This window comes from Crinia signifera, chromosome 2 (assembly GCF_055691185.1).
Source record: "Crinia signifera chromosome 2, ASM5569118v1, whole genome shotgun sequence".
Lineage (NCBI taxonomy): Eukaryota > Metazoa > Chordata > Amphibia > Anura > Myobatrachidae > Crinia > Crinia signifera.
The window spans coordinates 363699441-363725065 of NC_139218.1; the positions used below are offsets into that span (position 1 = coordinate 363699441).

Below are 25625 nucleotides of genomic sequence, written 5' to 3' on the forward strand. Positions count from 1 at the left end.
ACCTGAATTGGGTCAAATCTGACAAAATCTCACAAGTGTAAGGGGCCCTTTCACACTGCAGCTAGAAACATTTTAAAACGCTTACAAATCAGCAATATACCGGGTTATAGCTGCAGTGTGAAAGGGGTATAAATGTATACATATATTCACAAAAAAATGGAGAATGTGCTGGCTGCACACACAGATTTCAGTTTTGCTTAAAATGAATTACTTTTTTATTATTATTATTATTATTATTATTATTATTGCGACATAAGGGTGTGCATGAGAGAGATATCTTGTGAAGACTTGGGCCTGTATTAATGAACATCAATTCACTTTAATTTTACCCTGAATACATTTATAAAAGATACCAGAACCAGTGAGGCACTGACTATAGATTAATTCCCCTGCATGTAGTGCAGAATCACCAGAGCAGACACCTTGCTGTGGCTGGTGGCTTCCCATATGTGGTCATACTTACCTACTCTACCGTAAGTTGATTGAGGCACATGGTTTTTGATGCAGACCCTTAAGAAGGCCGCATCTCTAGCATCCTGCTCACTTCACAGAGAAGTGGGCAGGATGTTGAGATAAAATGGGGATGTCGGGAGGGGCTGGCCTAAAATGACGCGAATGATGACACTGCTGCTCCTCCGCACGGTGGGGCGAGGCCTGGTAACATAGATGTCCGTCCTCGACCCCTGAAGTGTATTGCAGTATCTTCTCCTGGCCTTCTCCAGGAGAGGAGAACCAAAAGGTAGGCAAGCATGTTGTAAATGTATGTAAATAATCTCTGCATTCCTATTATCATGTAGGATGATTGTCTCTTTTGCTGGTCCACTGCGGTAGGGATGGGCATCAACCATCGATGTTTCATAGTCATTGATGGTTTTGGTCAATGCAGAATACTTTTGCCAGCAATGGGGAGAACCGGATTATTTCCCTACATCGATGGCACAGCATAATGGAATCATCATGTTTCTTCCATCAAGGTGGTGGTCCACCGAGAGCCTAGTTTCACCCCTGACACCCATAAAGCTCTGCCCCCATGGTCTGATTGGCAGTGGTGACCATCGATGACTCTACATCAAGGCTCACCCATTGAATAATATGCTACCATCGATGGCCACTTTCAAAATCGGCATTGATGGCAACCATGTCTACACTGTGGTGTGCTGGTGGGACTTTGTTTCTTATAGACTCGCTAAGCCCCTCCCTTACATGCACCTGTGCAGGGGATATAATTGATTCACTCAACTACTCCTGTGCATACCTCCCAACATGACCCTCTCCAGGAGGGACACAATGCTCTGCTCCTGGACTTCCCTCTTGTTGTATTATGATTACCGTCACCTGTGTTGCAGCACCTTTCTCCTCAATTAACCTGTTAACACAGATGAGGGTAATCATACATTAAGAGGAAAGTGCAGGAGCAGAGCCTTGTGTACCTCCTGGCATGGATCATGTTGGGAGGTATGCCTGTGTGTAAGCCCGCTGCAGCAAGCAGGGTGACTGACGTGTGTGTGACACAGGGACACGTCAGTTACTATAGTAACACAATGCTATGATGAGCCACGCGGTAGCAAGGCTGTGACTGAGACTGACCACCGCCTGACCTGATTGGCCGACGTGACGTCACGCCCCCTATGCGCTCTCGCGAGCCCAGGTACCCACTGACAGCTGACAGACACTTCCGGGAAGATGGCGACCTGGAGAGCGGCGGTCTCTGGCGTAGCCCGTAGATGGGTGTCCAACGGGAGCCCCTTCCGCAGGATCTCTCCCGGCGCTGCCCGTGCCGCTGCAGTGACCCTCGCCGGTACCGGAGCCGCGGTTTCCGGTGTGCTGCTGGTGAAGGGGAGCGGATTCTGGGGAACCGGAGCCTTGCAGACGGTGTGCGCACAGGTGAGCCGCATAGACTTAGGTGTAACTTGCAACCAGCGGTGGTCCTAGCAATGACCCCCAGCATTCCTCTGTGCTGGCAGAATGCTGGGAATTGTAGTGTCACATTTGATGCTGGAGACAGGGGCTGCCTACACCTGTTGCAAGTTACTGCACAGAGCTTTACTATATCAATCTGTGTGTGTGTGTACCCACACACACAGTCTCCTGCAATTTGTAACACGTTTTACTGATCTTTCTCTATGGAACCGTAATCCTGGTGGGAAATGCCTGCCCTTGTGATTTTTATGTATTGGCACACTATACAAGAACTTGGCCAGAGGTGGAGATATACGTGTATGAGTGAGCGTGTGCCAATGGGCCTGTGATTCAGTTGGAAGTGGGCATTATAGGAAGAATTGTTATCAGCGATATCTATCACGTTTGAGTACAGAGCATTTGGTTCAGACAGTCCATTTCTGGGCCATTGAGGCATACACATTTGGCGATATGTAGCAAAAGCATTTGGGAGCTACACACAGGGCGTCTGTGCCGAGCGATGCTAGCACTGCACAGCGCGGTGTGCTGAGTGATCTATCAGGGCCAGTGTTCTTCGGTGAGAACACTGACCCTGACTGGCGATCTCACCAGATTTATCCTGCATGCAGGATCTTAATCGTCCAGTCATAGCGACGCTCATGGCTGTGCATCGCTATCGCCCTACACACGGAGCGATATAGCGTCATTTTCTAAACAATCTAGTCAGATCGCTTAGAAAATGTGCTGAAATCGCCCCATGTGTAGGCCCCATTAGTGAGAGATAAAGCACAAACCAATCAGATCCGAACTGCCATTTTTCCGAAACTACCCTGTAACATGACAGCAGCTGTATGATATTTATTTTGCAGTTGTCTTCTTTGTGTCACATATGTTTATATGTAAGATATAAGTGTTGTTTGTAACAAAGTGCAAATGTACCATTTATAATTGCAACACCCTGCCGCTTGGCATGTGTACATCATTGTCCTATTATGGTCACACACAAAAGGTGAAATCAGATGATATTTGTCCCCTTGGGTTTAGTGTCAAGACCGTTTTCAGGAATGATCAAGGCTTGTTAGATCATTCAGAAAGTGACTGAGTTCTCAGCCAATCGGGATTATTTTCGGGTTGCGGATGGCATTAGAAGTCTAGTGTGTGGCCAGGTTAAGTGAAATCAAAGTGATGTCTGTGTACAGCGGCACATTTGTACCTTGTAGCGAAATTAAATTCCCAGTAAGTGTGGATCAAATTGTAGACATGGGAAAAGTAGACCGGTTTTAAGTATTTTTTTTGGTACTTGTTTCCTAGCACGGCCACAATCGCGGCCATGGGGGGTAATTTTTAGTGGCCTGCGACCGACGCGATGCCCCCGATTTTTCCATTGAAATGCATTGAAAACAGTGAAAATCGCGTCGGTCGGGTCGTATGCGGCCAAAAATGCTTAAATGGTCCACCCGCGATGGCCGCAATTTCCCCATAGGGAACAATGTTAAATGCCTCAATTTACCCGCGATGACCGCGATTTCCCATAGGAAACAATGTTAAATGGGTCAATTTACCCAAATCATCATAGGGAAGAATGGTAAATGGGCCAGAAACCCCCCCAAAAAACCCTGAACATTGACATGTCTCCCCAAAAGTAGTTCACCGCCGCCCCTCGCGGGCTCGCTGCGCTCGCCACGCTTCGGGTTAACGTTGATCGCGGGGTGGCGTATAGTACTTTTGGGGGGACATTTAAATGTTCAGGGGTGTTTTTGGGCCATTTACCATTGTTCCCTATGATAATTTGGGTAAATTGATCCATTTCACATTGTTTCCTATGGGAAATCGGGGTCATCGCGGGTAAATTGAGGCATTTAACATTGTTCTCTATGGGGAAATCGCGGGCATCGCGTCTGGCCCATCGCACCCGATTTTTTTTAGTGCATGCGATGCCCGCGATGGCCCCGATTTTAGCCCCGATGACCGCGATCATGATCGTTGTGGCCGTGCTAGGAAACAAGTACCTTTTTTTTTTTGTTTGTTTATTTAACCATCTTTAGCCAAAGTGAAGAATGTGCACCCTTGCTGGCTCACTTTGCCATGCAAGTTACTGTGCGCAATCGTAGTCCTGTCAATCATATGTATCGATGTTTTGTATCTATGAACTTAACGCATGCCAACTTGTTATCTGTTGATCTATCATCTGGAATACTTGTAAATAGTTACTATTGTGCAGTGTTTTGTCTGGTGCACTTTGCTCTAACTGCAGGGAATATTATTGCTCAGTATCTATTTAAGTACTTGTAATATAATTAGCCATATAGCTCTTATGGATCTCCCACTGGTTTATTATGCAATCTTTCAGACCGTTATCCACAATTTGGTATAGTCAAGTGTTTAACATCTGAATTAAGTTGTGGACACACGGTGCCATTCTGGCTATCGATTATGACTATATAGTCAACACGAATAGAAAGTTAGTCTGAATTGCACAGTGTTCCGCCACATTCGATGCTGATGCGCACCCCCATGTGTTTTGAACAAGATGCAATGTAATCTAGCTCAAAAAGAAGGTTCAGCACATACTTTTTGTGCTATGTGATGTGTGCGGGAGCACGCATCGCATACCCCAAACTCTCTGTGTGTGGACACCTTTAATCTAAAGTGCAGTTACCAAAATTGAATCGAACCTGAATTGCAAAGGTGTGTCCACACCTTTTTAGCTTTTTATTTTATTTATTTAGTAGTTTAGTTATATGACTAGTGAGAAATATTTGTGTGTTGTTTTTTTTTAAACATTTTTGTTACATTAATAAGACCATTATTTTTCCAACATTATGTAATTCATATTTTCTTGTCTACTGGAGTGTTAGTCATTATTGTGCCATTTTTAAATATTAAAATATTAGTAAATGTTTGCACACACCTAGCGAACCCTTCTGCCACAGACATCGGTTGCCACGGGGAAGCAGCAGGGTGCCGGCATTGACAATGGTCCGTTTCCTCATTTGTACATGCACAGATGATGGAGGAGGTCGTTAACAGCTCGTGGGAGTGCACATGGCGTGTCGGCAATATCGTACACATTGGGCGATGTAATGAACAATATTGATCAGAAGGGCCGCTCATTATAATGCCTATTGTGTGGGGCTTAAGCCTTCAGGGTGCTGTGAAGCATCGCAGTAGCAGTCTTTTCTAACTTGGTCTAATGTTATTTTAGAGTAGTCCTTTTTTTCTTCCTTTTAAAGAAAGTTGATTAAAAATGCAAAATCTTTCTAAAATGGGCAGAACCATGTACTCTGCAGGAGGGGCAGATGTAACGTGTGCCAAGATGGAGGGGAATTAAGGGATCCCACTCAGTAAGTACCTCTGCTGCCCACATCACGCCCTTCTGGTCAGCACAAGTATACTATACCAGGCAGTGTTCGAAAAAAACAGGAGGATTACCCATTTGAAAGGACATCAAATATACAGGTTGAATTTTCCATATCCGAAATGTAACTTTTTTCTGTACTTTGGGTTATTTACTTTAACATAAAGAGCTATCTGGAGCTTGGGAGCCGAAATGTAAACCTTAAATAATTGTATGTTTCATCTACACAGTTTCAAAGTAATTGAATAAAAGGTGGCCATACACTGCGATTTTGCCCAATTTCACCCGATTCCAATGCATCAGGCCAAGAAATAAGGTAAAGTGGATGTGTTTTTGATCCACTCCAATCGCAAGTGCTGCATGTAGGATACGGCGAATCAGACAGCCTCTGGCAGCACTTCAAGATCCATACAGTTGCGCTTTCCTTCCTGGGGTGTCACTATCTGCTGTGGTGCTTCTAGCACAGTTTGGCCTGCACCTCTCTGCTGAAATATAGAACAGACTGTGCTAGAAGCACCAGCAGTGAGAGACACCCCAGACAGAAAAGTTTTTTTTGAAAGGTGCGGGTTCTAGAATGAACACTTTATGCTGAGAGATGTATAGATATATCACACTCTTTTTATTTACAGGATAGATCATGTCTATATACATCCGACTGAAGCCTAGTTTTCCTCCATCCCCCTCCTAACTGATCTCTCCATTCCCTCAGCTTTATGTTTTATTTTTCCTTGTCAGCTGGTCCTTCGTGTTTATTATCGAGATCGTTTCATGGATGTTTCCGAGCGTTGGTTTGTGGATCAGACTTGCCGAGTCATAAACATAGAAGTGGCAGCTGCTGGCTATTTTCTTTAAAGCTGTAATCCCCCCGCCAGCATCCTAATAAAGCGCTGGACCGTTCCTTTTCTGCTTTTATAGTAGGGTTGGACACACAAGATCTTTACGTGTATTCTCAGTTTATTTTTATGGAACTTTCAAGGAAACAGATTACATGTTCAGGGGAAATAAGTGCTCATTACTAAGGAACATAATCGAGAAGTAACTTCACATAATATCTGTAATAAAGCTGTTTGCTCAAGATATACACCTATACATACCCATACTCATTTTATTGGGGGGCATGAGAAGAAGAGCTGAAAATCCATAATGTCTTCATTTACATATTGGTATGAATATCATTATACTGTTGAGTAATCCACTAATACTCCCAGTTCTAGACAGACACAATAGGTCTGGCACCGGTTTATCCTTTCCCTTATGCCTTGCTGTCATTGCACATATTGTTATTATTATCATCCTTTATTTATATGGCACCACAAGGGATCCGCAGCACCCAATACAGAGTACATAAATGAATACAAAACAGTGACTTATAGCTGAATACAATAGAGGACAAGTACAGGGTATATAACCATAGCTGCATCAGCAGAGGAGTCTGGAATAAGTATCAGCGTGACAGAAAACTGCAGGATTTGGTGGCATCAAAGATGATTTAAGAGAAGTAGAAGCATGTAAGGGAAGAAGGCCCTGCTTGTATGCAATTATTACTATATATAATATGCTAAATCCTCCTCACCTTTTTGAGGTGAAGTTAGGGATGGCCATCGGTGCAGACGCCATCAATGGTTGCCATCGATGGTGATTCTGCACCCAGCCATCGATAGTGCCAAACTATTTGATGGATAACCATCTATAGTTTTAGCTATCGATGGTCTTCCATTAAACTTGACTGAATGGCCCCTGAAAACTCAGGGGCGGGACTTCCGGGTGTCAGGGGCAGAGCCAAGATCCTTGTCCAGGCACTTTGAAAAAAATAAATAAAAATGAAACATCGGTTCTCCTTTGCCATCGATTGTAAGAAAACCATCTGGTTCTCCCACATTGATGGCAAAAGTATTCGACATCGGCCATAAACCATCGGCTGCCTAGCCTGGGGGGCTATCCATTATTGCACAGGACTATCACGCTTGTTGTCCATTTACTTATATGGTACCCTGCTCAGCCTGTCTAGCATTGTATAATTTTTGTGTATGGTGCTTCTGTCGTTTCATCAACATTGTGGTTATCATTGCTACCTCACTGTCCTGGAGCTACTGTCCTATGGCATTCTGTATGGGATCCGGTCAGGATACCGGCATTCGCGATACCAAACTCTGGGTGCGAATAGAGTTAGGCACTAAAGGGCGGTGGGGTGAGATTGCAGGGTTAGGCTGCCAAGGAGATGAGATTGGGACTGGAGGGTTTGAATACTGCCAGCATCCCAAGACCATACTTGTTGTACAACAGGCCGGTAATGTAAACTGTAATCTCCAGTGTTGCAGGTTCCCTGACCATATTGTCTAGAACAGTTGTAGCCAACTCTAGCCCTCAAGAGCTACCAACAGTTCACATTTTCCAGACAACCTAGCTGCTGCCCTCATTACTCACTGACACATTTTAAAAGATACACAGATGGAGCTAATTAGCTCACTTGTGATTCTGTGAGGAGACCTGCAAAACATGCACTGTTGGTAGCTCTCGAGGACTAGGGTTGGCTACCCCAGGTCTAGAAGGTGCTGCTTTAGTACTCCTGTGATAAATAACATATAAAACATTAATAAAAAAAAAAATACAAAAAGTTTAATATTACTTTTTCTTTTTTAGGTCTGTAGTATGTTTCTATTGCACATACTGGAAATCTAGATGGTTTCTTCTCTTTTATTTTGTTGATGTCTGAAGATAGTTTAATCCTTAACTTCTTTCCTGACCCTTTTATTCTCACCCTGAATTATAAAAAGAAATGCACATATTCAAAGTAATTTGAAAGTTGAGCTGTTAAGGTTTGCCAGTAGTTTGTCTGTGCTTGTGATGTCCCCAGCCATGTGCTGCCGGCCTGGATGACATCACTTGCCGTGGTGCTGTGCCTCTTGTCTTTCAGTGAGTGTACAGCTGTGGTTCCAGTAATGAGGACTGCTTGTAATGAGCCGTCTTCATGTGTGAGTCTGAGAACTTGTACTTGCTGTTTATATCAACCTGTTACGTATTGTGGCACCACTTAGCTATTTAAAGACATTCCAGAGTAAAACAGCGTGAGGCTGTCATTGCACCTACATCCTATTTTACCATGCTACAGGAGGTTACATGGATTTTTAATAATTATTGGTCAATGGTGCATTTATCTTAGGCTTGCCCAGAGGCAAACGAATTGGATATTGACTGAGTAGAACAGGGGTCAGGGAACTTTTTTTTTACCTTTTACCCAAAATATATTTAAATACGCTGACGTTACCCCTTGATTTGAAAGGAAGGAAATCATATAATTGTAATACACACTGCACCCCCAGAAATGGATGATAGATCCTGCTAGTACAGTACACAGGCTGGCAGCCATTGATGATGATGATGATGATGATGATGAATACCATGTTTGGATGTGTGTGGTACAAAATTTTGCCATACATGGTAATCATCATCATCTTCATCGTCATCGTCGTCCTGTTTGCTATAGCTTTTTGATAATGTTACGTCCAGGCAACTGTTAGTGTCAGGATTTCAAGAGGATATAGTGACAATCTGTGCAAAATTTCCCCCCCTAGACTAGAGATGGGTATACCTTGACAGGAGCCTATAACCAGGCAAAGAAACTCGGTGATGCAGCGGCAGTACAGACTGCGCGCTGCTGAGATGCCGCAGCAACTAGTCTACTGAAGAAGTGGGCAGTCTTGGAGGCGGGGCCCTTGGCATCACACAGGGAAGCGTGTTATACACAAGGGCCTGACACACTGCTTTGCGTCACGTCCTTGTACACCGCAGTACTGTAAAGGCCCCCTTACATTATGCGATTTGGGCACGATTTTGCCCGATTCCGATGAATCGGGCCGTGAAATCGTCCCAAATCGCATATGGAGACATCCCCTCCGACCCGATGCGCGGCCCCGTGTGCATCGGATCGGAGACGGGAGGTCGGACGGGCTGCACATAAGATTTGTTAAATCTTATGTGCTGCCCGGAGCCGTGCTCCCCCGCAACAGGGGACCTACCAGAGCAGAAGGAGCCGGGCAGCATCAGCGGGAGCAGGGGGGGGGGGCGGCGCAGAGTGCCAGGGAGCCGGTCAGGAGAAGACGCTGCAGCAGCACTTCCAAAAAAAAAAAAAGCCCATACAAACGCATAGGAAGCCATTGATTGGCTGAGACCTCTCTCAGCCAATCAGCATTGATTGGCTGAGAGGTCTCAGCCAATCAATGGCTTACTATGCATTTGTATGGGGTTTTTCATTTTTTGGAAGTGCTCTGCTGCTCGTGCCACTCGCGCTGCTGCTGCATCGTCTTCTCCTGCCCGGCTCCCTGGTACTCTGAGCCGCCAACCCCCCCCTGCTTCCTGCCCAGCGGCTTCTTGCGCGGCTCCCTGCGCCCCCTCCACCCCCGCCCGCTCTCTGGTAGCGGGCATATCCCCGCTGCTGTCCCCCGCTCCCATTGTCCCTGCAGCACCCCGGGAGTGGCATGTGATAAATCGCATGCGATCTATCACATGCAAAACTTGGCACATGAAGTGCCATCGCATGTGATCCCTCCCGGGGAGCTGCTGGGACAATCGGGTCCGACTTGTCGTTATGACAAGTCGGACAAATGTAAGGGGGCCTTAACACACACAGCCGAGCATGCATATAGAATCGCTTTTTCATAGAATATTTTTACATTAACATCAGTCCCTGCCCCAGTGGAGCTTACAATTTATATTCCCTACCACATGTAAACACACACACACATTCTAGGGTGATTTTGTTTGCAGCCAATTAACATACCGGTATATTTTTGGATTGTGGGACGAAACCGGAGTACCCTGATGAAACCCACAAAAGCATGGAGAGACTATACAAACTGTAATCTGTATAACTATTTTTGTTTTATATTTCACACCTCATGTCCCCTTGTCTGTGATCAAAACAGAAGCAGCTTGAAGATCCTGTATAGGTTACTGGCTGTATCTTCCTCTTGTGCTTGGGTGGCCATCTTGACTGAGGGCAAACTGTGTTATTTTCAGCTGTGCACATGTGCTATTATTATAGCAGATGCTGATTACATAGTTGTGAAATAATTGCAGAAGGTGTGTCCTAGGCTGCTAAGGGATGAATTACAGTGACTTCTGATTCTTCAGATCACAACAGCTGTGGTATTTTTAGCGTCATTTAAATTTAAACATATTAACTCCTCAATGACCAAAGGATTGCTGCCTTTTTCTGTCTAAACCAAGTTGTGTTGAATTTATTGCAATTGGTTTGTTTCCTGGGGATTCTAGTTGTAGTCATTTTCTGGTGTTTTTGTTTAAATGTCTAGAAACAAAAATAGCAAATTCTTGCAGCGAGACTTTACCACTGCCGATGGTTAGTCGTGGAAGATCCTATTAGCCCCGATGCCAGCATCCTATTCACCCCATACCCACACTTAGCAGATGCCTCAGACATTCAAAGCCTACTCTACACCAAGCAGCCGCCGGAGCCTCGATAACACATTAGGTCTGGAGCTTATCGCTGATCCCATATGTTTTTGAGTGATTATGGGTCCATTTTTGACCGATGAAAATGACCTCTCATTGGAAGCCACAATAATGATCATCGGTCATTAATTGCGACATCATGCACTTTATCTGTTGATAATGTGTCTTGGCTAATTGGATACCTCCTATGTCTAAATTGTGACAATTTGGGCGGTAGATCCACCTAAATTTGAAACACTGCTTTCCTTAGTATGTAAGTCCCTATGGGCAGGGTCCTTCTTCCTCCTGGCCTTCCCTTGCACTATCCATATCACCTGTGCTCCTCTCCCATTTAGCGCTGCTCACCCATGCATTATGGGTAGTATCACTGAATACTCTAGCGAAGCCCACCCATGACTCGCGGCTTATTTCTACTAGCTTCAGTGTTCTGCCCTACCTCAGTTATGTCTCCTACCCTCTATATGTTGGTACTTACAGATGGGTACTCCTACACTGTTGGTGAGGTCACGCCAAATAGCCTCTGTTTGCATGATTGGTCCTGAGCAATACGCCCTGCCAAGCGACTCTTCACTCAATGGAAGTGATGCTAAGTGTAGAAGCACACATCTGTATCTGGTGTCCATGCTAGCACCCAGCACCTTTCAAAACCTATGCAGTTCCTCTTTCCTGTCTGAGGTGTCGCTTTCTGCTGTGGTGTTTCTAGCACAGTCTGGTCTCTTAATACAGACCTGTCTGTGCTAGAAGCACCAAAGCAGACAGCGACACCCCCAGGCAGGAAAGAGGAACTGCATAGGTTTTGAAAGGTGCAGGGTGCTAAAATGTATGTATGTATGTATTCATTCTTTAAAGGGCCTTAGAAATGAAACCTAAGAATAACAGCATGTCTTCAATAAATTGCACGGCCTACAGCCTGAGTGTGCAAGTAGTATTCGTATTAAGCAATTAACTGCTGGGCTATAAAGATCTCCTTACTCTCTATATTTTATGTCTGTTTTATGACTGGGTGGAAGCAGCCGCATTGTGCATTAGACCAGTATGTTATAGGAATACGTTGTATAGATTTACGAAGATCCAGTGATGCATGTCGGGCTTCATGCTCATGAGCATTTGCTCAGCCCACATCTGCTGCATCCAGTGTGTGAGTGTGTGTGTGTGTGTGTGTGTGTGTGTGTGTGTGTGTGTTGATACACTTTCGTTACAAAGTCATGTACTGGATTTCATTAAAGTACAACTCGGCCAGTTACTAAGAACGTTTTTGGATTATTACATGAATATTATAGCATGTTGATCCACCCACCCCCCCTGATCTGAAGCTGATAATAAAAGCCCCTGCAGGCAGTAATCAGCGGTGTTTCTTTCCACTCCGATTGTGTTTGTGATATTGCTGTAGACAGGCCGCTCCAGCCAAAACGTTACAATCTCTGATTTTAAAGTGTTACAAAAACCTAACCGGCTCTGTTGAACTGTAAACAATAAAAATAGAAAGCGTAGATGACTCCTAAAGCGCACTGATTAAAGGTTTTATGTAGCAGTCCAAATTAATTGCAGCTTTCGGGGGTTTCTTATGCGTTGGTCTGCAGCGTGAAATGAGAAGGATCTGTAATAATGTATGAGTGCCAAGTCCTCACTGAGCATGTTAAAGGAGAGTTAATGAGACGTCTTCTCAGCATTGTACAGTATACTGTATGTATCTGTACTACCAACGTACAGCCAGACCCACAGAGGAGGACTAGGAAGCAGTGACATCACCAGGACACTGTCTAACATTGGACAGTACCAGCTTCTATCCATGTGGTTCATACTGAGGGGGAGGACAAGCAGCAGTGGTTCCCACTCATGTTTCAGATAACATTTAATGAGTATATTCTTTAAAATAACTAGAATCTGATTGGTTGATATAGGCAACACCTCTTTAGAAGGTTAAAAAAAAAATACTTTTTTTTTTTAACTTGCACTTGTCACCATAGTCAAGTGGTTGTAGTCATATTGTGACCTGAACCCAATGGTCAATGCCTATCCTTTAGTTTGGAACTGTTGGCATCGCTGAGTCATAAATTACTTGCTCACCTCTTGCCTCAGTTACACAACTAGAGCCTTGTGTTTTAACAGGCAGCTTTGCCCTGAATAATGCTTAGACCAACATACCTTGGTGCATATAGTAGCAGGTTTGTTGTTGGATACCTGTCTCCTAACCAAATAAGGTACCTAACCTCTCCTGCTTTTCTTATCCGTTTAAGGAGAGCTTATTTGGCTTATACACTTTTGACAGTGGGAATCGCCACTGTCTGCAAGGGCCCTTGTCTGGGGTAGTAGTAATGGTGACGGGCCCTCCAAACATCAACCTAATGAAGTTGAGCAGTAAGGTACGGAATACCACATTTGCAATTAAGACATTTGGATTTGGTCTGTGTATCCCTGTTCTAAAAATGCAGATGCTGTTCTATTCAAGTCCCTGGTCAAGAATAATGTGTGTCAGAATCAGGGCAAAGCATGTATGTGGCATTTGTTAAGAAAGTCTTAGAAAATATATTAAGTCCATAAATGTTACATAGAATAAATCTAGAGTTGAAAGGTGGCATCCACCATTAAGTAGCTACCTTCCCGGTGAGCTTGTAAGGAGTGGATCGGCTGTATATGGTTTTTATTGAGAATTGCCACGCCTCAGGATTTAGCATTATGCAGAGCCGAGGCTTACATCATCATTTAAGGGTATTTCGTTTGAGCATTTAAGAGGGCAGAAGAGCGAAGCCTCTATATCAAGTTTAGATTTTTATTTCCAGTTAGCACGCAAATGGAACCCGCCAACATTTAACCCCTTAAGTGGTGGGTTTTGCTGGGGCAGGACAAACCTACCAGGGCAGGTTTGTCCTGCCCCAGCAAAACCCACCACAGAGCTGTGGGCCACCCCCCCTCCCCCTCATCTCTGCTCCGGCGATCGTACACTGGAGCTCCTGAGCCCTGCCGCTGCCCCAGCCGCCGATCATAATAGGTGGCAGGCTTGGGAGCACTCGGGCGCCCAAAATCCTGAGTCGCCCCAAGCTGCGCCGAACATACCCAAGCCTACCACCTGCTTATTGCAAAAACTAATGGTGGCGGGTGCAGGGGAGCTCCGGTGTACAATCGCCGGAGGTGAGGGGGAGTGATGGGAGGGGAGAGCACAGCGGCCACTGGGGGTTACCCGAACAGGTGATGTGCCAGTGGTGCATAGCTGCAGAAACCACTGTCGCACACCTTCATCTTAGTGGCCTGCCCAGAAATTTCCGGGAAAGCCCGCTGCGGCAGCGCAGCTGAGCCTGGAAAATTTCCGGGCATACCACTCAAGTGGTTAAGGTACCAGTATTTAAATTAGGCATCTAAAATAATTTATCACTAATGTAATGAAGTCATGTGATGACAAAAGAGTGTGTGTGTGTGGGGGGGGGCTGACAAGACAAACAAATAGGAAAAACAATAGGGAAACGAATATAATCACCCATTTGGTCCGAAATATTTCATGGAGTGCTTTCCTCTTGGGTAAAAAAAAATTTCCAGGTTTGCCCCAGCCTTAGATTACTAGAACATAAAACGTTGCTAACAGTATGCATAACTGTCCCACCAGTGAAACTGAGAAATATCTAAAAAAACGAAACGGGACATGTGGCTCCGGCGGCCATAATAGCAAATGCCTCCCGTTTGGAGGAGCACTGGCGGTGCTATTATGCCAGGACTTGGGAGGCTAGAAATTGGTCCTTCTGCTCCCCTTGATGCTCCTCTTCAGCTCCGGGTTTGTGTGGAGGCTGAGTGGACTGTCTACTGTGTGTACTGGCTTAGAGGGGCCGGGCGGACAGGTGTTTAGCATAATTGCTGGAACCGGAAGTCTTGTTTAACTTCTAAATTGTTTTCTAATAATCAATTGTACCATATGGATAAGAAGTGTGTCTCTAGAGAGGCTGGATTTGTTTAATAGTATTGCCCATAAATAGGCCACTGCTTCCATATGGGGCCTTCACACAGTGGTAATAAGCCACTTTCTAAGCGATTTGACAGTTTCTGTAGATCACTTAGAAAGTAAGCCTACATCGCCGTGTGTGGCGCCCATAGCGATGCTCACCCCTGCGCGTCGTTATCGCCGGTAGATGAAGAATGACCATGTACCATCAGTCTAGTCATATCGCTTAGCAAGAGACCTCATTAACTTGCTAATAACTAAAATCTCCCATGCTAAGTCGTTGGTGCACATCACTGACACTTCTGTGAGTGTTTCTGAGAGATCTTCATGCCGAGAAGCTGAAGGGGAATCGGCCACGCTGCATAGCTCATGCAAATCGCTATGTGTGTAGAGTATGTGACTTCATGTACTATTAGTTTAGGCTACCAGAACAAAACAACAGTGCTGACCAAACAATAACTCCACCCAATACTATATTTGTTTGTCTGCAGTTTCACAAATACAGGGTGGACCTCTCAATGTCTGTTGGCCATGCTCCTCCTGGCAGGTAGTGGAAATGCCAACATATTGTGATGGCTGTAGGAGTCACCAGACCATGATATTTGGAGGGTAAAAAGAAGACGAGGTTAATACACATGACCTCTGGTAATTATAGTCCGTTTCATTGACGGAATTCAGTTCAAAATACAACTGTGGTTTTTGCATACATTTATCCTGTAATCCCCCTCATTAAATAAAGTACCAGCCACTCTAATGATGTTTGCAGTGTATTGCGGAAGAAGTAACCCTAGCACCCTCGTTGGGGGGGTTAGGAGACCATAGCAATGTATTGCAGTGTGCGTCCTCACTCTGCATTGTATTTGACCCCTCCATTCCGTCCTTTTGAATTTGAAGTATCACGTAATTTCGGCTCGTGATAGAATATAATTGCATTCTTCAGAATTTTAAAGCAAATGATATATTAGTATGTATGAGCTCACATATTTAATTTCCACATTTGTCAAATATGCTTAATTTGTGCCCTCATACACTGATTTAATTCTTTTAACAAAAACACATGTTTTTTTGCAATTTGATATGTTTGAGTGCAGACTGTTCCTAATGGCAATCCTCTAATGTTTCCCATCTGTATAGCTATGAGGATCAGCGGATAGGTATCATACATGTTCGGCTTAGCATACCATCCGTCGTGCCACTCTTGTCATCTTCAAGGTTATGCAAACTGATTTTAAACAGGCCACTTGGAATACGGTAAATTTATTGAAGAAACTAAATTGACATGCGGGAAAAAAAATTATCTAAATCCTGAAAGCACCTTTTACATTACATGTTTGCTGAGATTCTACTAATTTAAATATAGGATTGGGAATGACCGGTCAATAATGGTAAACATGTAAACTGAAAGCAGCCTTACTCTGGTTTTACTACAACCCCTGTAGTGTTTTACCTGCCTTAAGGATTTCAGTTTCTGACCTGAGGTGCGAGCTGAAATGTGCAATAAGTCAGTACTTTAGGCATCCAAACAGCAGCTTGGGCATCCAAAGCAGTACTTTAGACTAGGGTGGCCAATCCCTGGATCGGCGGGAGCCCGGGATTTGGCACCTAAAATGCTGGGGTTTCAATCCCGGTTTTGGAGTTTCCAATTTTGGGAGTAGACTGCGCAGACGCTGCCTGGCTTCTCCTGTCCCCAGCAGCGTGGCTCTGTGGAGTGTGACAAAGTCAGAGGTCACGCTGTGCCCTCCCGTTTCATTAGCCTGCCTGCCCCTCGTCTTCACTGCCCGCCTAGCCCTCCCAGCTTTACCACCCGCCTGGCTCCTGCCTTCATTGCCTGGGTCCTGTGTTCACCGCTCACCCTTCCAGCCACCCTACACTGCACATGTAAGTGAATATGTGGGGCAGAGTTTTTCCTCTTGGGCACATTTCATTCCCAAATTCTGGGATTGAAAAAAATGCCCCGGATTGGCATCCCTACTTTAGACTGTTTGTTTTTTTATAGTTGCTTTGTGCCTACTAAACCCATTACTAATGTGTGCATACTGTCCCTTGGGGGAGACTCCTGTCCAATCAGTCTGGTAAATTATCCGGATCAAGTCTTTCTTCTCGTCTACAGAATGCTAAACCATCCTTTAGTGTTTCTCAGCTTTAGTCTACTAGCTTCCACTCATCAGTTCTGTTTAGTGGATCCTGGATCCTGACAGTGGCCCGAGACCTGCACGTTGGGGGCCGCTAAAGTCCACATCTCCTTTCTTGGGGAAGACCACCCATCCTGTTAGACGACATGCCCCTGGTTCGTAATTCCTCCATTTATTACCATAGTCTATGTGCAAGAACTAGATCCAGCTTCGGAAATACAGTTGCCTCCTTCAAGATCTGACTTCTCCCGTTAACCTGAAGCTGGATTCACAAAAGCCAACTGGATCTTTTTTTCTGCCCCCCGTTTGTTGGTTGAATTATATTGTCTCGTCTTCTGCTTTGACAAACATCAGCAGCTTTATCATTAAAATGTGGACACTTCTTGCAACGTTACTGAAGCCTGGTGAGTGCCATTTCTTCCCCTCTGGGTATTATTCTGACTGTATATTTAGTGTATAGTGTTCATTCTTGCACCCGCCATCTTTGAAAACCCATGCAGTTCCTCTTCCCTGCCTGGGGTGTCGCTGTCTGCTGTAGTGCTTCTAGCACAGTGTGGTCTGTATATTGGAACTGATATGCAAACCAGACCGGTGCTAGAAACACCACAGCAGACAGCGACACCCCAGGCAGGGAACAGGAACTGCATGGGTTTTCAAAGATGGCCAATGCTAGAATGAACACTAAGTGTATTGTTTAAATAGCGGTATTTTTAATTGACCCCCCCCCAGCAGCTGGCTCCGGTTGGGTGAGCGTGCAATATATGAGAACGTTTTTGTGCTTGCATATCTGTGTCTATAGGTTTCTGATCAATGCCTTGTTATTTTGTACCCACTTTCTCTTTAAATATACGTATGAACTGATCATATCAATGCAGATTTGATGTTTACTTCCCAGCATGGAAACATTAGTTGTCAGAACCATTTCTTTATCTGGTTTCAAATGTCCTTCCTAAATATGTGGCCGAGCTGGGTGATCAGGCTTACGTCCAGATCTTATCATGTGTGGTCAGCTCCTCAAGCACATTTATTAAGCCAATATGTCATCAGCTTAGTCCTGGGCTTCTTGCCTGTGTAATATAAAACTGGCCACAAACACTGATTTGTTTGTTTTTTGGTCAGTCTGAAAGATCAGCTATTTAATCTCTTTGAGAACATTTTAAATGACTTCATGTAAAATGATCTCTCTCTCTCTCTCTCTCTCTCTCTCCCTCTCTCTCTCTCTCTCTCTCTCTCTCTCTCTCTCTCTCTCTCTCTCTCACAGCCACGGAAAGCTGCACAGCAAATTCCTGTGCATTGCTGTCTCGCGAGCGTTGCTGTGTGTACCCTGCTTGGGAATAAGATGGCTAAAGAAGCACATATTTGATGTATCCAATGTCCTCTTTTCAGTCTTGACCAGCATCGGTTATTAAAAAGATCACAAGTGCCATACCTAGAGTCATTGACATACGGACGCTGTCATCTCAGAGCTTATAATAGATTAGGGTATAGTTAGCTTGGAATACACCGAGTGACGACAGAGTTAATATAGCTTTGTATGGCCCCCGATGAGTGTGCGTTTGTTTCACAACATTGAAGACCTGATATACATTTCAGGATTTTATGAGGCCTGGGATATTTATATACATTGCTATTAAAAATATGTACATTGTCTCTTGTTTCGTCTGCACAATCTTCTCTCACGCCTACTACTTGTGAAGTGTGTTTTATATAGGTCTGGTATGTTTCTATAGCATGACTTAAGGTGCATACACACTGGGCGTTTTTGCCTGTCCAAGCGATTTTTCCCGGGGTAGACAACTTTCCATAGCAGGACACTATGTATAGCCGTCCAACCCATCACTCAACTGCTGGTAATACAGGTACAACCCCGATTTTCCGGCAACCGTTGATCCGGAAACTTCTCTAATCCGGACACATCGGGTGCCTGCCGGAAGTAGGTTTTGTTTGCTTTTTAGACATAGTGGGTACTGTGGGAGGGCTTAGAAGTAGTTGCAAGGGCAGTGGGAAGGTTTAGAGAGGGAGTGGGAGGGTATTGGGATGCAGGGGGGGGGATCTGGTTGCGGGTGGGGGGTCGTGCTGCGGGGTTCAATAAGCGCTGCGGGAGGTGGAATGCCATGTGAGCCGGAGACAAGCTGCGGGTGGTGTGGCGGAGGTAAGAGCCGGGCTGCAGGGATCGCGCTGCGGGGTTATGGTGCTTTGAAATAGTATCACTGATAATCCGGCAATTTCGGTAATCCGGCACAGTGCTGGAACTGACGATGCCGGATAATCGGTGTTCAACCTGTACCAGCAAATACCTTTTTAAAAAAAATTGCTAGAAAATTATAATTGGGTGCTGCTGGCAACAAAACATTTTTTTATTCTTTTCGTTCCCTTGGCATCAGTTGTCATAAATACCCCTCAATATGGGGCCTATGTACTAAGCCCTGGCAAAAGATAGTGGTTGACGCTAAAGCATCAACCAATGAGCTCCTAACTTTAATTTTTTTAAACATAGCCTGTAACATGGCTGTTAGGAGCTAATTGGTTGTTACTTTATCTCTCTCTCCAAGGCTTAGTAATGGCATTCCCAACCACGGTCCTCAAGGCACACCAACAGTGCAGGTTTTAGTGAAATCCAGGCTTCAGCACAGATGGTTTAATCAGAATCCCTCAGATACTAATTAAGTCACCTGTGCTCAAGCCTGGATATCTACAAAACCTGCACTGTTGGTGTGCCTTGAGGACCGTGGTTGGGAATGCCTGGGTTAGTACATAGACCCATATCACTTATATTGTACCCCTATAACAGTCCTGTGGCTCTTCTGTGTGCTGAACTGTGAAATGAGCATAGAAAAACCTCATTCGCCCGCTGACTGTAATACAACCGATTGTATTTCTTCATGACTGTATGAGTATTATTGCAAATTCCAATGATCTGTCATGTTCCCTCAACGCTATGCTGTAAAGTGAGTGGGACAAGAACAAGGGGTGGGGCATGTTGACTGAGAACTGCATTAAGGTGGTGTGGCTCAGGTCAGGGGTAAAACTTTGATCATGGGGATATAACAGATCTTCATTAGCATATTCCACTTCTACAAACACGCCTGGTACACAGAGGATTTTTTGAATTCCATGTTTCCTGGCTCTATAGTGAAATGTACTCCATATCCATGTACGTAACTATTCTGTGAATCCGTATAGTTTCCCCAATAGGGTGTGCCTAAAGCTGCCGGTACACGATGCCCGCTAACGCGGGAATCTCATCGCACAGTACAAAATATGTGCTGCATACTTTTTGTACTGCCCTTGCATCGCACGCAAAATGCAGGTGTTGCGAAGCAATGCAATCCAGCCCATAACGGGTACGATCATCGCACCGTGTATGGGCACCTTAAGGGTGCCAACTGCTGGGGCATGGCCTACCAGGCTTCCCTGCGTAAGAGTCCTGCCAGACCACTTTTTTTGTTGTGCCTACAGGTGGCATGATTCCTAAATACAAAGAATTTCACTTTTATTTTATTAGAAGAGTGCAAAGCTGAAACAAGAGTAGTGAGTTTGTTTTAAAGTGGGTGGTATCTCTAAGGAAATTCTAAAGATGGGTAGAGGAGGAACAAGGGTCTTGTAGACAGTGCGGACTAATGGTGTCCAGTGAGTAGGTACATGTCAGAGGAGAATCTAAGGGGGTAGGAAGGAAGATTATTTTGATGACCTAGATATATAAAAAGAAGTAATTTAATTTTGTTTCATGGAACAAGTGGAGCCACTGTAGGGGTTTGCAAAATGATTTGGTGACAGATGCTTGCTTTGGCATTTAATATGGATTGAAGTAGGGATAGATGGGTGATGTCGTTTTCCACAATTGATGATCAGTGTTTTGATAGTTACAGTCCTGTTCTACTATGAGCTATTACATGAAAATAAGTAAGTCTTTATACTGTGGTAGACTTGGCTTGTCCTATACATTTTTGTTTCAAATATTTTTATTGACACTGAAAAATATAAAAAGATCAACAAAATATCAAATAAGATACCTACAAGTAATAAACAAGACATTGTCTGCAGTCCTCTAGATACCACAAGGTATTCCAAAAACCTTAATTAATTGTTGTTTCTGTAGGAAGCACTGTGATACCACGTTCACACTACCAAGCAAATTACCGGGTCAATCATGTTGACCCGGTAATTTGACTTTCAAGACATTTTTTTTTGTGTGTGTGAACGGCACAACCCGGGTCGAAATTCCCAGGTCTCCAACCCTGCTTTTTTACCCGGGTTTTTTTTTTTTTCTTGAGCAGCTAAGCACAACACCATTAAAAGTTTGTGACATCCATGTAATACCCATTTAACAAGATCCCAAATATGGCCCATGCAAGATCAAAGGTAAATGGTTAATTAGATGGTCCAATGCAGATCTGCAAACCTGAAGCCAGAGAGTCTAACCACAGAGCAAGACCATAAACAATGATAACAGGTCAGCATTCTTCTCCTGACATTGAGGACACCTATGTGAAGGGGAACACCCCATTAAAAAGACACGTTTTGGGCTAATATAAGTTCCATGATGTATATTAAACAGTTATCTGTAAGAACCAGTGAGAATAATAATACGAGTAACAACTACATTTTATGATATTGTGTTGGGTATAACAGATTTATTTTGTTGTTCCTAAAAAATAAAAAAAAATAAGGCTCGTTAGCCTGTTTCATATTTCATCCGTCTTTTATTTTTTTCTCCTTTTTTAAAAAAAAATTTGAAACCTTAATTGTACAAATGTCCTGTACGTTTAAAGTAAATTTCTGTACTGTAAATGTAATCCTTAATGCCCAAGCTGTTTTTTTCATCCTATTGGTGGGAAAATTGGATTGATGTGACTTTTATTCTGAACAGCAGCATTATACTGAACGTGTAAGGAAAAGGAAGAAGCCGAGCTCCTGTTACAGACAGGTGATAAGTTCCAAGAACAAAATATTAATGTAGTTGACTTTCTTGGCTCACAACTTCCATGATGGTGCCAGAATCTCAGATAGTGACACGCATTAGGGAAAGGATGTCCAATAAGTATATATAAATGTTAGTGACCTGACTTTTGTTTTTTACTGCCTACAGAATGACTTTTGACATGGATTGGTTTATAGTACTGTAATAAAGTGTTCTCGTGTGCGTAAGCCACTGTTTGATATCTATCCGCTGAATAAGCTACATAAAAAGTAGAGGTGCGTATAAATAACAAATTCTGTGTATCACTCTCTGGCACTACTGTGTAAGGGAGTTTTTTTTTTTTTTTTAAGTGAGCAGGTAGACTAATCAATATGAATGTATAATTCCACTTCAGTAATACCCCTTTCACATCGCACCTAATTACTGGGTTCATGCCGGTTTCTTGCCGGTTTGACCCGGTAATTGGTGCGGTGTGAAAGGGGTTACCGGGTCCTGAAAACAGGAAGCAACACTGCAGTACGAACCGGCAAAAAAGAAAGGTTCTTACTGGTTAGGTGCCATGTTGCTTTGCGGCGTGAACAGGTTAATCAGGTTGAGCGACCAGTTTCCCGTACACACCAATGGAGGAGGCAGTGCTTGGAGCAGCGCCAGCTCTAAGCACTGCCTCCTCCCCGGATGACGTCAGCGAACAAGCAATATTGCCGGTTCGCTGAGGAGGTCTGAACAGACCAAAATGCAGGGTCGCACGGGGACTGAACCATTTAAAAGTCCCAGTGCGACCCTGCTTTTTGCGGTCTGAAAGGGGTATCAGAAATTGTGTGGAAACATATGACGTGTACATGACATTATGATTTACAAGTAGCACAACAGACTGCAGTCTTGGTATTTGTTTTTAAAGCACAAATGGCCGAGATGGTAGAGCAGGATCCTGTCATGTGGGTCTTTTTTCCTCCGTTTGTGAATATTAGTATTTTTCTTTCAGTACTGTCTTGCAGCAATCACTTGTGTGTTGATAACTTGGTCAGTATAAGGATAGGCCTGAAACAAAGAAGTCTCATCAGAAGTATGCAAGATCACTTCATTTCCATCTAGGTCTCTTCCTAGTTTAAAGGTGCCCATACACTAGTAAGATTTATCTTCAGATCTGGCTGGTTGGAACAAAAACATGGTTATGGATGAGTGACAGTTTGTCAGCATTTACAAGCAAATGGTCAACTGTTTGCTCTCATCCATAACCATGTTTTTGTTCCAACCAGCCAGAACTGAAGATAAATCTGCATGTGTATGGCCGGCCACCTTAAGATGAAGGTGGTCAAGCTCACTACATTTTTTTTTCTCCTCATGGAACTCTTAACGGATGTTCAAAGATGGCTGTTATGACTTATAGGCAACATTCTGTATTCACCAGGCAGTGGATATCATCACAAAGATCTTGTGCCACTGTATTGGTGTTCATGTGCTGAAAAAGGTGTCACCGCATACAGGAATAAGGTACTCTAGTGCAAACGCTTCCTCTGCACCATGGATAGTGATAACAATGTGATACCCCAAAAAAACATGAAGGGCTTCAACAAGCTAAGCTTCTAGTCCGATCATTCCTGGTCCAACTGTGTTGTCTGTAATGGAGTTCTACCTTTTAAAATTCAAGGAAGTGTCATTGCAAACAGAATGGAATAAGCCCCAGCCATCAGATCTGCAGGCAAAACACTATGACCTAGGATTTGAGTATTGCAAACATTCTAGAGGGGTTGGCAGCTAATGTTTTCCATCACCTGTTTTAGAGAATCATTAGTTCTAGTGAAGAGTTAAGACATAAGCTGGCTATACACCAGAACGACCAACATACAATCCGGATCATGTCCCGATTTACCCAGCAGCTTCCCATACACACAATAGATCTTATGTGTGTCATTTCACATAAGACCTCTCTGCTCTGCACAAGATCTGCGTCTCTCATACACACTCATTACTTGCTCACACTTACAGGATTTTTGTCGGGCAGCACCTACCTTATGGAATGCCCTTCCACGCACATGAAGACTCTCCTCTAGCCTCCAAACTTTCAAGTGTTCCCTGAAAACTCCCCTCTTCAGGCTAGCTTATCATATTCAGGACCCCCACACAACTTTCAGTAGCATTTGTATCTAATTGCATCCCATCAGGACTGTCTTGTAATATGATAAAACTGCCATGCTATGGAATTCTATCCTTACGTATCCCTCCTATTATCCCTATAGATTGTAAATTTGCGAGCAGGGCCCTCCTACCTCTATGTCGGTTTGTATCTACCCAGTTTGTTTAATCATTGTTGTCTCCAATTGTAAAGCGCAATGGAATATGCTGCCGCTGTATAAGAAACTGTAAATAAATAAGATCTGCAGCTCCCAGCATACTGGTCGTTAGCAGCATCTTCAGATCTTAGGTGCAGCACATAAGATCTGAAGATTGACCTTATGGCCCGTGGAACCGTGCATCGTACTGAAACGCCTCACGATGTGCACTGAAAACACACACAATGCATCACACGATCCGTCAAAGTCGTGCATTCGAGCTCGGAATCATTCTGATATATGACCAGCTTAAGACAAAGAGCTGGAGGTTTCAGGTTCACATTAAAACTTAGATATGTTAAACTGCTTACAAAATAAAGACATTTTACATAGAGTTCATGCCTACAGTCATAGTGCAAAGAGATATCCTAATCTCTATAGATCTCACTCTGGTGTCTGTTACGGTTTTCACAGACCTTTCTGTGTTTCATCACTTACAATCGCCATTTGTGGTTTATATGTCTTCCGTTTGGGTTATCCACAGCTCCAAGCACCCAATGTCATATTGAAGAAGACAAGGAACAGTTACCTTATTTGACATCCAAACATCTCAAAGGAAAGTCGGAGCAGCAAATGAAAATAGCGTATCGCCAAGATAATAATATTCAGAGTATTAACGCTAATCAACAAGAAGAATGGGGCGTTCATAGTTTGGGCGATAGGGGTCCGTTTCACTACCCGAATAAAATAAGTTACTGACCCAGTGAAGGTCCTTAATTTAATCACAATTGAAAAGGGTTCAAGCAATACGGAGAGTGTCAGATTGGAACCTTCTGTAAAGTGTTCTGTAAATGAAAGATGTGTTGTGAGGCAGCACTCCCTTTTAAGCATCTTATGATAGTTAGACAACATAACACGAGAGTATGTTCCTTGATGTGAGAAGCAAAGAAGTCTTTCATCAGGAAGAGCACAATCTATTTTTAATTGCTGCACTGTTGGAAAGGACAAGGGTCTTTCAAAGCAACAACAAATTACATCCCAAAAAATGGGAGTTATGCTAGGACATGGTCTTGTATAGGAGGCCGCGAATGGACGTGGGGCTGGAGTGGAGTTGGGCACATTTGCATTTGAAAGAATATACACTGAAATCAAAAACCCTTCTTAAAACCGTATGTTTATGCACGAATGCGAAGTCTGGTGTATCGAGTGCTACATAAGCAGCATTCGTGCCAGGTTTGTGGTAGGTGTACATCAAATACTTATACCCCATCAGGTTGTAAGTACAAGAGCGATCGAATGAGAGATCATATGTGCTTTTAAAGCACATACGTTCTGCTTCCGAATGCTGACGGATCATACATGCAACACGTATGATTTGAGGATCTACCTCGACATGCAGGACCGCGCACCATACCGATATTCAACACATAATGCACAAAATTTATCCCACGACCCGTCAAAATTGTGCATTCAGGCCTGGATCGTTCTAGTACCTTGATGGCTAACCTTGTCACTCCCAACTGATAATCTGCATGGGATCACCATGGGCCTTCCATTCTGACCGTTTCATTTTACTAACCCCTATGCCACATGAGTAGGTGATAAAATATGAATGGCATAAAGTCTTGTGACCTTGGGTAGACGCCCT

At 43.9% G+C, this 25625-nt stretch overlaps 1 protein-coding gene across 1 annotated transcript in view; it reads left to right on the forward strand.

The window, feature by feature from the left end:
* The first annotated feature begins 1652 nt into the window (after positions 1-1652).
* Positions 1653-25625, forward strand: part of MICU2 (mitochondrial calcium uptake 2) — a 442330-nt gene continuing 418357 nt past the window's right edge. Inside the window, exon 1 of the mRNA XM_083169921.1 lies at positions 1653-1884. Within this exon, the coding sequence (XP_083026047.1) occupies positions 1684-1884 (201 nt within the window). The 5' untranslated portion in view covers positions 1653-1683. The remainder of the gene's footprint in view (positions 1885-25625) is intronic.